The sequence below is a fragment of the Maylandia zebra genome, linkage group LG5, assembly GCF_041146795.1.
Source record: "Maylandia zebra isolate NMK-2024a linkage group LG5, Mzebra_GT3a, whole genome shotgun sequence".
NCBI lineage: Eukaryota > Metazoa > Chordata > Actinopteri > Cichliformes > Cichlidae > Maylandia > Maylandia zebra.
In genome coordinates, this window is record NC_135171.1 from 32387978 (window position 1) to 32400323 (window position 12346).

The following is a 12346-nucleotide window of genomic DNA, read 5'->3' on the forward strand; positions in this document are numbered from 1 at the left end:
AATATTATTATTGTTATTATTATTTTTTTTTCTTTTGCAGTGAAATATATCCTATAAATAACTTGTTTTATTGGTTCAAAATGTAACGTATGTACACACACACACACATACACATGTCAGTCTGTCTTTTATATAGATTTTATGAACCATATGACAGAGTATAATGACAAAAACACATAAAAAATTGTAATATGTAATCACAATAATTGTAATGTCTTCTAGCACCTTTGAAGGTATATTGATAACCTGCATAACACTATTACAATATTATTACTATTTATAATGTAATAATAATAATGGTAGAATATCTTTTATTATTTTCTTTTATAATTCATAATGCTAGTTAGGTTATTACATATGTGTTTGATGTTATTCAACTTTTCTAAAAAAAAAAATTATGTTTCCCTTTTAAAACCTACTACATAATACAAAAACTACATACTTAACCAGCACCTAATAGGAAGCTGTGTAGCTAAGTGCTAGGAGGGTAACGTCTCGCAGCCATCTTGAAATGCACTTTTCTGGGCAGTTAAAAAAAAAATCAAAATCAAAAAATTTTTAAAAAAGAAATATTGGCTTACTTGGCCCAACATCAAGGTTTTAAAACGCCCATTAAATCTGTTATACTTTAAACATTTTAGCCGGGAATTTTATAGTTGTAAGTGCAATAATCTCTCTCTATGTCTGGTTCCACTCCAGCTGACAAACTACTGAACACTGAACAAAGTTAACATTTGGTGCAACTTTAAGTGGCATTAACAATTTCTCGTACCTTCTTTTTTCTATGTAGTGCAACATAATCGAGTCTAGAAAAGTCGATGCGATCGATTTTGCGGCCGGCTCTTATATTTCCCGTGCAGCCTTTGCTCCTTCCCTTTTCGCTGAATTCTTCAGCCATGGCTCCGATTGTGAGTAGTAGCCCGACCAAATAAAAGTGCACACAGGCCACTTATTTTAGCTTGTCTTTCCATTTATAGACTTGTATATACGTGTGCACAGTAATATAGAAGAAACGAGTGTTCACGTGCGATTTTGTTTGCCTTTTTTAACGTTTCGTCTCAAACCACGTTTTGCTAACTGTTAGCGCAAGCTAGCAGCGATCGACGTGAGGGTTAACAGGGTGCACGTAAACAGTTGTTCGTGGTTTTTGCAACATTCTTTTACGATATTTACTTGAAATGCTAGTATAAAATGTCTGGAACATATTGAACACGCTGTGACTAACCGCTAATAAAGATATCTGAAGACTATTGTTGCTTCCTTACGCTTCGCTTTGGGGGTTTTCCGAGTTTAAGCAACTTTCTCCATTTGTGTTAGAAGAGGCAGGTGGTTAAGAAGCCGGGTGGGAAGAAGAAGAAGCAGATCCTGAAGTTCACCCTGGACTGCACCCACCCTGTTGAGGATGGCATCATGGATGCTGCCAACTTCGTGAGTAGATCACCTCTGACAGAAATGACATCTTGTCTGGTAATCAGTGTAGCAGCTGTCAGACACAAATGCTCTGTGTCAGACACTACTGTCAAATAAGGGGCATCAATCAAAGCCCTGTATTAAGGATCCAGTCAGTTGATATTAAAAGAAAAGAGAGAGGGGGAAAAAAAGACAGATGTCAGTCATATGTTTATAAGAAACTCTGATCCGTAGTTCATAAAGAGGCCTTCATTTCTGGTGCTTGCTGTGTGTGACTTGCTGTGTCCTCTGCACATGCAGGAGCAGTTCCTGCAGGAGCGTATCAAGGTGAACGGCAAAGCTGGAAATCTTGGTGGTGGTGTGGTGTCCATTGAGAGGAGCAAGAGTAAAATTGCTGTGAACTCTGAAGTTCCCTTCTCAAAGAGGTAAATAAAAGAAAAACAGTGCAACTATGCCATATTGTATTATTTAACTGGTCATAGTCATTTGCCATCATACCAGCAATCCTCAGTAAATACTGTGCACAGTGCTTGCTTCAATGTCTAAAAAGACAAATGTTAAGTTTTTAAGAAAATCTCTGTTGTTTGTGTGGAATAGAGAAGTATGCAGAATCCTGTTGAATGTAATATTGAGGGAAATGAAACACATTTGACATTTCAGCCCCAGTAATATTTTAATAGACTTAATGAACAGACATGAGAAGACTCCAAACAAATATGGCTGTGTTTGGTTGTCACTTTAACAGTGGTTGCAAAATTTTACTGATACTCAGCCTGAATGTGTCTTCTGACTGATCATGCTGTCTTTGTGGTTTCCCACTTATTTGAGAGCTTGTGATCTGATTTTTTTTCCAGTTCCAGCACAAGTACATTTATCCAGTATTACATGAGCTGGTTTCACACAAGTGTGGCAATAAATACTCTGGACAGATACACCACTAGAGAGTATCTACCTTATGTGAGAAGCCAAGAAATCTCATAAAAATGCTTAAAAAAACAAAAGATTTTTAGGGATCAGATAAGTTCATCATTGCTTGCCACATTGTGCAACAAGGTCCTGCTGCACCCTAATGTGGGCATAACATCAAGTTTGATGTGTGTAGACATAACAATAAAAAATGACTGAATCGTAGGCTATGACACACAACTATAGTCTCTTCCTATGGTGTGTCATCTTTAATGTGTACTCGTGCTGCCCCAACTGCACAGTATTTTCTTCTATGCTTGAATTCATTACCTTTTTCACAAGTTTTACTGCCACATTTTTCTTTTGTGTGTGAAATTGTCATTGATCAGTGCCTAATTTCATGCTGCATTCCTGTTGGTTGATTTAACAAAACAAAAAAAGGTAGGTTGTAGCATAAATTTTGTAAGGTCAGTACTCACTAGGGTGTCGCGTGTCAGGTGCAGGAGGCAAAGTCTAGTATTTATTATTTGACCATACTGTCTACATACTGTGTCTACAGTACTAAGAAAATACAAATACCATTGTGTATTTAGAATGTTGGCATCGAAAGGTACCATAAGTATCGGTTCTGGTGACATGTGCCTAGTGTGGAAGTCTCGTCCTCTGGCAGTCAGTTCTGAAGAAACATCCCTGCTGCTTAAAGGTTCTTCTGTGAACACATGAAGCAGTCGAATCATATAATGAGAGTTTCAGAATTATTGTATTAATTGTGGATTTGTCTGAAGTTTTGTAAATATTTAGAAAAACCAAAACTAATATCTTAAAGTGAGATCTATTTCAATTTCGATTCAGATTTATTTATATAGCGCCAAATTACAACAACAGTTGCCTCAAGCACCTTCGAAACACAGATGTTACTGTGAAGTGTAGTACTTAATGTAACTGATTAGAGTGGCACAGCCAAAATGGTTATCTTATCTTGTTATATATATTTATTAGGCTGTAGCCACCACTTAATAATGATGCTAATTTTCTATTTGGACAATAAACAGTATTAACTGTATAATAACCTAGATATAATAATGGCATGTGTATTATACATCTGATCATTAAAGTACTTGAACTCATTTTTAAAACCGGCTGTACCAAAGTTGCAAAACATACACATGTCCACCTAATCTACATCTTTTAAATGTTGGGTTACGTGGATCTGTGTGTATTTCTGGAACTTTCCCTAACCACCTTCATGTCCACTTCATACTGTAATTGTTCAGTAAATTTTAAACACCACCACCAGAGGGGGACTGTGGCACTCTCAGTCTTAAATGAAGCATTTGGTATAACCAGTGTAGGTCTCCTAGGTTAGAGCTGATGCTAAAGCAAATTAATTTTGTGATCCCACTTTTCTGCTGGTCACTGTTATGGCAAAAACCGCACAGAGCTGTTTTTTTTTGTGCATTTGGGCTACTGAGAGTTTTAACTGTTGTATGCCATGTTTAACAATTTCTACACCTTCATATAAATGTAGAAAAACAGCAGGATTTTGCTGCTTTACGGTATATAAATTGTGAAATCTAAGGGCAGATCGACTCACACTCTTCTGCTCTCTGCTTCCATTTTCAGGTACTTGAAGTATCTTACCAAGAAGTATCTGAAAAAGAACAACCTCAGGGACTGGCTGCGGGTGGTAGCTAACACCAAGGAGAGCTACGAGCTGCGCTACTTCCAGATCAACCAGGATGAGGAGGAAGAGGACGAAGATTAAACCTTACGCCACTCTTAATAAAATACTTAGAGAGAAAACCCTTCATGGTCTTGTTTTATTTGGAAACATTTGGTTTGAGTATGTTATCTGGATCCCACACAGACGATAAAAACAGAGATAAGAACATGTGACTGTGCACTCTGATTTCATTTAGCGTTTTTCAAAAATAATCCTTGCTATTTAGATGCATGATGACAATTTTGCATGTGTAAATTGCATATAAACCTGACATTTTTAGATTTAGGAATGTTTTCTGGTTCTTTATTCTGATGTGGGATGGTGCTTTTTTTGTCACCTGGTTACAAAAATGTTTATTTGCATTGTGTGATTTGCCCCCACCCCCCTAAAATCCTGCAGGATGTGGGATGAGCTGGAACTCTCAGCCTTTCATTTGTATATTTTGATAAAAGATAAAGTGACGCTGAAGCTGATACTTCCTCTGCTCAGCTCTCTGTGGGGCATCCTGTGATACAGCTGTGGTAACCTTGACAACAGTTAGACCACTGGCAGTCAGGACTCCTCACAGCTTGCAGTCATCAGCCTGCACTTGTGTGTGCTTTGTCAGGACAGTGTGGTCGCTTGCAAGATGAAATCGAGTCGGGTGATAGTTAGTTGGGGGTTTTATGCCTTAATTGACGTCCAAATCAACCAAAACGTCCGTTTACACAAACGGTTTGGCTTCAAAATAGAAAGCAATGCTGTGTTTCCACCTGCAGACACACTTTGGAGTGGAGCTTGTGAGTGAATAGAGCAGCAGCTGTGCGAGAAAGTGGGAGAAGTTTCTGTCTCAATTCTCCGGACTTCCAAAAGGAAATGGACAGGCGCGGGGAGTGCATCCGTCTATTAGCAGCACACGGCGCTCGATGTGCATTTTTTTTGCACGCTACTAGTTGAAGTGGTAACTAGGAGAGTATGACTAACTAGTTGTGGGTGAAATTATGGGATGCATCGTCATGGCAACAGACCAGACGTCACAATCTGGGCATGTGTGTTCCATTTTTGTCTTTCTTATTTTTCAGACTGGAAGACCTGGATAGAGATCATTGGAATATATATATTTATTTTTTTTTTAAAAAATTTTTTATTTTACTCGTGGAGAGAAAGCCCCATGTTCGTTGCACAGAAATAAAAAAAAAATCTTACATTTTTCACAGCGACGAATACTATTCTTTTTGGGTGAAGAAAGAGACTGTGCTGCGGCGTCTGGAGGGTTAACTTTCAGTATTCCCAGCCTAAAAGGGGTTTGGGGGCTATGAGATAAAGATGCCGGGGTCGCTGAGCAATGAAGACGAGGGACAAGACGACATGGATTTTGAAGACGATATACCAGGTGAGGGAAAGGGGAGAGGCGGGGTGTCCTTCAGATAATTTTGCGCCGCTACGCCTTGAATGCGGGGAAAAGGGCTTGTCCTGCGTTCCTGAGACCGGAGAGGAGGGGTGGGGTGCAATAAGCAGAGTCATGCTATTATTTTTTTTTTGTACGACCTGCAGTCTTAAAGGTGGCAAAGGGTTGTAGTTTTTTTTTTTAATCTCTCCCCCCCACAGCTGTCCTCACATTCATCCTGATTTGGGGGCACGATGGAAACGCTGCTGCATGGTTTCTGTGGGCTGCCTTTTCTTTCACAGACTGCATGCGTGTACAAGTGAATGGCTTTGAGTCCAAACACAAGTTTTGTTCAGAGAGCTGTTAAAAAACCCGTACTTTGCTCGTTTCCGTGTCAGTGTGTCCATTGGCGATTTTCTGTCCCTTTTTAGCTCGTGGATGTGCTCTTTTGTGGAAAAAAAAGAAGGGGGGCTCCGGTGACAACGTGCGTGTTCATTTTGTTGTGGATGATGCGCTGCCGTTAGCGCTAGTGATTAGGAAGCTGTTTCAACTTTAATTCTTTTTTCTCCCACTGCATGGCCGCAGAGGTGTGAAAGCCACGTGTGGGCTACAGTAAACAGAGCTTATCAAGTGTGCTCCTTTGCCTTGGACGTTGATGACACCGGTTAGGTCACCGGCAGCCCTTCAGCTCTGGGTCGTGCGCGAACTGGAATTAACTCTAACCCACATTCTCTGCGTGCTGCTAATTCATTTCACATAGCAAGTTCATACAGGAGAACCTATGCAATAAAATTCTCCAGGCTGAAAAATGAACATGTCATCGACTCTGGCAGTGAACCAGCTTTCAGTGCTCCTACAGTTTCCTCCTTTAAAAAAAATGGTCAAGATCAAATCAAGTCACAGGGGGTTTTAAGATTCCCTAATTAATGACCATGCACAATAAGGTACTTGCCAAATTTTGGCCATTTTTGTTTTCTTTTGGCTGGTAAGTTTGTTAGACTTTCTGGCAGGTGTCAATCCTAGGGCACAGGGGAATCCCAGTCTTAGTTTTTTGGCAGCCATGGCTGTGGTTACTTGTGACATTTACTCAAATTGCTAACTGTGTGGTCCATAATGTACACCAAAGAGCAGGCATCATCAGAATCTTCATCTGCGCAACACAAACCCAGTTCTGAACTGCTAATGATTGGTTTCTTGATCTAGTGATGCAGCAGCTCAGGTGATGAAGTGCCCTCTTGTTGCAGCCTGCTGAGCTGAATATCCAGACATAAGATTGTCCCGTGCAGCCAATGAAGTTCCTTTTATTTTAAAGTTCTTATAGCTTGCTCCAAACATCAGATTGTTGATGTCAAGGGCATGATTTAAAAAGTCCTGCTTTGCCCTCTGCTTCACTTTCACATGTGGAAAATGTTTGTGGTTGTAAAATACACTCCAAAGCCAAAAACAAAAGTCAGAAAGGTCGGAAAGTAAGAGCCCTGCTTTGGATCAGAGAGCTAGTTTCAGCGAAGTCAAATCACCCCAAAAAAATGAGGTCAGCTGACTCCCTCAATATACTGAATGACCAAGTTTTTCCATCAGTGGTTTTTGTTCTTCCCCGATAACAAAGACGTTTTCCTGGATGACAGTACTAGGATTCATTGGGTTAAAACATGAAAGAGCAATTCAATGAGCACGAGACATCATTTTCCAACAGGGACTGGCCACCGCAGAGTACAGACTTTAACCCCTCTAAGAATCTTTGGGATTTGCTAGAGAAGATTTAGCAGACTGTCAAGCCCATCGCCAATACAAGGCATGAAAGTAACACAGCTCTAGGTGGAAATAGGTGTTGTGACATTGCATAAGCTTATTGAAATGATGCCTTGATGAATGCTGGCCATGATCAAATGAAATATGTGAGTGTGTGACTGCTTTTTATTGGCCGATCAGTGTAGATTCAGCATGAAATGAAGCTTCTAAAATCCAATGCAATGTTTTCTCTAGCAGCAGGCCCTCCTCGTCTTAAGTGTTGCTCAAATAATGCAGTGATGTGGAGTATAGAATACATGTGAAAGAAGGCACAAGAAGTTTTATTTATTAAACATCTTGCTGGTGTGTCTGTTGCATTGGTATTTGGTATTGCTCGTTACGGAGTGACGAAAAGTCATTTACTGGGACACTACTTCGGTGGCTTAATTGTGAGCAGTTGTCACAGTACTGAGTTGCCAAATTGCAATCCTTGCTCATTTCGTATGTGTGTTATAAAGCTCTTGAACATCTGAGGCTTTGAAGTGCTGTCACAAAAAATGAGGTAGAATGCATACAATTACGAAATTCAAGGGTACCACTGGTTACCATTTCTTAGACAGAAAAAGGTAATATACGCCACAATATTCAAAAATTACCTCTGCGTTTAACACAAGGTCTGAGTATTGTGATATCTGCATTATTTGAGAAAATCTTTTGCATTAAACACACATTTCTTTTGTTTATATACATATTTTTTGACGAGGGTAATTTGAACTTGCTAGTTTTTATGTGCATTTATGTGCATCTTAGCAGTAAGCAAGTGAAAAAGGAGGCAGACAAAGAGAACGGAGAGTCAGAGGGGGAGTTAGAGCAACATCTGTGACTGCCATCCATATTTAGAGGGAGAATACAGGCACTGATGTGTGTCCTCAGTAACGCATTAGTTTGTTAAACATGTATAAGAAAGGAAGGCTGCAGCTGAATATGGCAGGTGAGTGAATATATGTCAGTATTAATTAAGTCAAAAAAATGAAGAAATTGTTTAAATTGCTTAAATATGCTTTGATGGGATTTTTGTAGTCATGTGTTTCAGGCTTCAAAAAAATTTTCTTGTAATATAATAAATACCAGTGTGATCCTCTATGATGACGCACAATGTACCTACTCGAGGGTAAATCTAGTGAAACTCCGACACAGTGGTCCATATTGGTTTTGTCATCATGAAATTGTTCACAAAAGGGAGTCAGTCTTTCTAGTCTGAAAATATGACTGTTTTATTGGAATAACTTTCTTTTAATTTGTCATATCACGCACTCATCACAACAAAATGCTGCGGATCAATTGTTATGCTGCTGATACACGAAGCACTTTCCAGACAGTTTATGACCTCATCAGCAGGCTTCAAAGTGATAGACAAGGTCAGAAATCCAGGTCAGAGTTTTCTACCATGAAGACACTTCAGTGCAATTAAAACACAACAGTGTGGGAGCACATTGTGTGGGGACTTCAGACCCCAAAATGCTATCCTATCACAGTCTTTATTTGTTGTGCCACGTAGTGTCCTAAGTCCCTTTGTTTCACTCTGGGCACTTACACTGTCACAGATTGTTCCATTGTGTTTTCTGTTTTAATTGCTTTGTTCTTCCATAAAATTGAAAGATTATCATGGGCTTTTGTGTGCCTACAAATGTTATCCCCAGTTGGAAAAGGGGCTATTTTTGGATCCCTCACTGTGAAAGTTGACACAGTTTTTTTTTCTTAATGTGTGTGTATGTAGCGTAAGCATAAAAAAACATGCTTTTAAATATATTTTTGCAAATGAGTGGAACATCATTTCTTATCTGTTTCCTACCTGTTTATATGGGATGTGCTATGACCTTAGAATAGATATACTACAATTTAATGATGCTATTTAGGCTTTATCCTTCCATCACTTAGATGATAACATTTTCTAATAATAGCCTACGGATGCTTTTGTCTGAAGGCATTTAAAGCCTGAGCCATAAGTACCTAATCGATGAAGATAGGAAACCCTTTGGCCTCGTCTTCCCTGCATTGTGGGAAGCAATGCTGGGCAGCATTAAGTGGGTATTTCCACACAGGGGCCAACAGAGAAATGACTAATGTGCTTTCCAGTAAACTCTATCTTCCTCACTTGGGACTCGTTCATGAATCTCCCTTCTAATGGGTCAGTCTGGTGGCCAAGCCCTTGCAGGAAGGTCAGAACTGTGTCTGTGCCACATTTTACAGAAGGCTTGTTTGCCAACTGGAGCTTTGGTCGTCTTCCTAACACAATCTGTTGCCAGACCTCGGTGTGTCACATGACTGAGCAACCTCCCCTACTTCCAACACCTGGCACTGCCTGGTCCAGTCACCAAGCAGAAAGAATATCTCTCCCCTGATGGCTTTCCCCACGGGGACTTCACAGGCCATTTACTTTAGTCAGGGTTCAGATTTTAAGGCAATTCAGGTGATAAACACAGAGCTGTTTCAGGGAGCTGCATTGCTGTGACACATTCCTGTGTAACAAAAAATGATTACTGAGAACCCATGTGTTCAATATTTTATTTGACTCTCTGACAATCTGTTATCAGCACGTGGTTCTGTTAAAAAAATGTCAGCAAGCTAACATGGCCCCAGTTACAGCGCTTACAGGCTGATGTTTGGCAGATTTTATATTTAGAACATATATATATAGTTTAGTGCCATCATTAATTACAGTAATGAGCGCACAAAGCACAATGGTACAGCAGTAAAATAATGTATGACTGCCATTTTTTCTGCAAATTAAAAAAATCGACTAGATTATAGTGCAGAAGAACAGATCATTATTAATGCGCCGTGGATGTGTGTATGAAATCTCACAATAAACCAGTTGAAATAGTTCATTTAAAACTGCATATACTGAACTCATGGTGAAAATATCATCAAAGTAGGGCTCATCCGCTGGGGACCTTGAACTTCTGTATCAAATTTCATGTCAGTCCATTCTCTAGTTATTGAGAAATTTTAGTCTGAACCATAGAGGTTAAACAACCAAGAGGCTGACATTGTCAGACCTTGAGCTTCAGCACCAGCATGGCTAAAAAGAACTCAGCTCAGTCTGCTCAAAGTGAATTAGGTGCTTATCACCGAACCATTTAAACCCCACATCAGTAACACCGCATCACCACTGTCAAGTTGGATTGATTTATTTTACAATAAGCAGAGCCAAGGGCACAGAGATATGAACTGTACGCTTTGTGTAATCCAAAGCCATCTCGATCTGCACCTGAGCCATGTCATCATCTGTGCATCTGAGAGAGATGTAAGGCTCTGCCGTGCTGTCGTCATAAGTTGCCTGGCAGGTGGCTAACCATGCATCTGAGACACAAAAGAGTTGCCCGTTTGAGCTACTGAATACATAAACTCAAGGCTTTATTTAGAAAAAAAGAAAGTGAAGAAAAACACCAAGGTCTGTGGGACAAGAAGAAAGAAGGAATGAGTAGCAAGGCAGTAAATGTCTGTCAGCACATTTCCTATAATAATATTGGCCAAGAAAAGCACAAGTTACCCCCAGTCAGGGTTGAGGAAGGGATGACACAGTTCATCTGGAAGCCAGGACAGCACAATGAGTTTGACATTGCCTCTGATTAAGGCTTTGAAATCAGTGTACTGTATGTGTATGCGTGGAATACCTCCTGCTAGCTTTGCTAAATAGAGGATAAGTGGCTGGTGAGGTTTGTGTGTCTACTACACAGGAATCCCTCCTCCCCAATCTCTCACTCCAGCTACCCAGGGGAGTGGTAGACTGCAGGGCTAGTGTTGGCTGATTGACTCTGATACATGTGCTGCATATTTCATGCCCTCCAGTCTGTCTGCGTGAGACACAGAGAGACGGGAGACATGCAGATAGACAGACTGGAAGAGACAGCGAGACAGTTGGGAAAATGAGATTAAATAAACCTTTTTGGGGCACTAGAGTTGCATCATGTGTGTACAATATTTTCTCTGTGTGACTTTTTACAGAGATGTATTGTTTGGGACTGTCTCTCTCCCTTACTTACTCCTCTGTGACCCACTGTGGCATCAGCAAAGTCTGCTGTGCTCAGCAGTCAGCACGTTTACACAGCAGCTTTGAGGCGGTACAGCTGACAACCAGCAGCAGGTCCCTTTAGTCCCAGCAAGCATTAAAGGCAGAAGATATGCTCAGTATACCTCAGTGGTCCTCCAGGGAGTTCCCATTTAGCGGCAGGGCACGCACTCCATTTATTTGTGTTTTGATGGGTAAAGTTGATGCACACTCAATGATGTGTGATTATGAGGTTGATTTTGCCAAGTGCTCCTGTTGGTCTGACATTGATTCATCATTGTTATTTTCACAGGAGGCTAACTGACTTTTCATCGTGGTGAGCTTTCACAGTAGAGCCTGCAGCAAATGAATATTTGCAACATCTATTGTTCATTTTTAATCTTTTTGATTAACCATTTTGTCTGAAATGTCAGAAATTTCGATTTCCCAGAACCCGGGGTTACGTCTTCATCTCTTGTTTTGCTGCCCAATTTCAAAACTCAAAGGTGTTTAATTCAGAGTAGATTCATATCCTCACTTTGATCAAACAAAATCAAAAAATTGAATAACCACTCACTGAGGCAGAAAAATGTACGAGTCAGGCTGAATGTGTCAGTTTAGTCTTATTACAAGCTGAATTATCGGTGTCGTTTAAGTGTACTAAGCAAATAATTCTCCTTTCCCCCGTGTTCAGATGAGGATGACGAAGGTGAGCGCAACACAGTTCCCCTCACACCTCTCGACCGCTTCTTTTCTGACGACGAGTCCCTCAAACAACAAAAGAAGAAGCCCAAAAAGATGAAGGAGGGAAAACTGCCGAAAGTTAAGAAGAGGAAAAAAGAGGTAAGGCATAATTCACATTCAGCACCATCTGTCCAGACCTCGGACACAACAGCTTGGCAGGCATTTTGGCTCTAGCCATATCCTGCATTCTCTATTTCTCAAACCATCGCTCTTTTGATGTCTCTGCAATTGGATCAAAGGTGTGTTTTGGCTGCTGGACTGCCTCTGTAATCTAAATGAGAGGCAGTGGACTGTCTCAGGCTTAGGGGAGGTTGGCAGCATTGTCACTGTTACTGCCAGTGTAAGCTGTGGGCTCCAAGCGACAGTTTAGAGTGTAGATTTGTGCCTGTGGTGCTGGTGCTGATGGCAGGGACTGTAG

The 12346-nt window shown here is 40.4% G+C and overlaps 2 protein-coding genes across 4 annotated transcripts in view; both read left to right on the forward strand.

Moving 5' to 3' along the window:
* The first annotated feature begins 773 nt into the window (after positions 1–773).
* On the forward strand, positions 774–4119 carry rpl22 (ribosomal protein L22). The gene is made up of 4 exons (XM_004547436.5): positions 774–908; positions 1318–1428; positions 1711–1835; positions 3940–4119. Exons 1-4 carry the CDS (start codon positions 819–821, stop codon positions 4079–4081), a joined length of 468 nt encoding a protein of 155 aa, XP_004547493.1. The 5' UTR covers positions 774–818; the 3' UTR covers positions 4082–4119.
* A 133-nt stretch (positions 4120–4252) lies between these two features.
* Positions 4253–12346, forward strand: part of chd5 (chromodomain helicase DNA binding protein 5) — a 38622-nt gene continuing 30528 nt past the window's right edge. For all 3 annotated transcript variants that reach the window (XM_004547437.6, XM_012918201.5, XM_004547438.5), the window contains exons 1-2: positions 4253–5411; positions 11879–12027. In XM_004547437.6, the coding sequence (XP_004547494.3) occupies positions 5345–5411; positions 11879–12027 (216 nt within the window). In that variant the 5' untranslated portion in view covers positions 4253–5344. The remainder of the gene's footprint in view (positions 5412–11878; positions 12028–12346) is intronic.

Bases quoted from the DNA above. Each gene is read 5' to 3' on its own strand.
- rpl22 (XM_004547436.5), top strand. From the start codon at position 819: ATGCGATCGATTTTGCGGCCGGCTCTTATATTTCCCGTGCAGCCTTTG. The intron at 909-1,317 runs GTGAGTAGTAGC...CATTTGTGTTAG, and splicing joins CTTCAGCCATGGCTCCGATT to AAGAGGCAGGTGGTTAAGAA. The intron at 1,836-3,939 runs GTAAATAAAAGA...TTCCATTTTCAG, and splicing joins GAAGTTCCCTTCTCAAAGAG to GTACTTGAAGTATCTTACCA.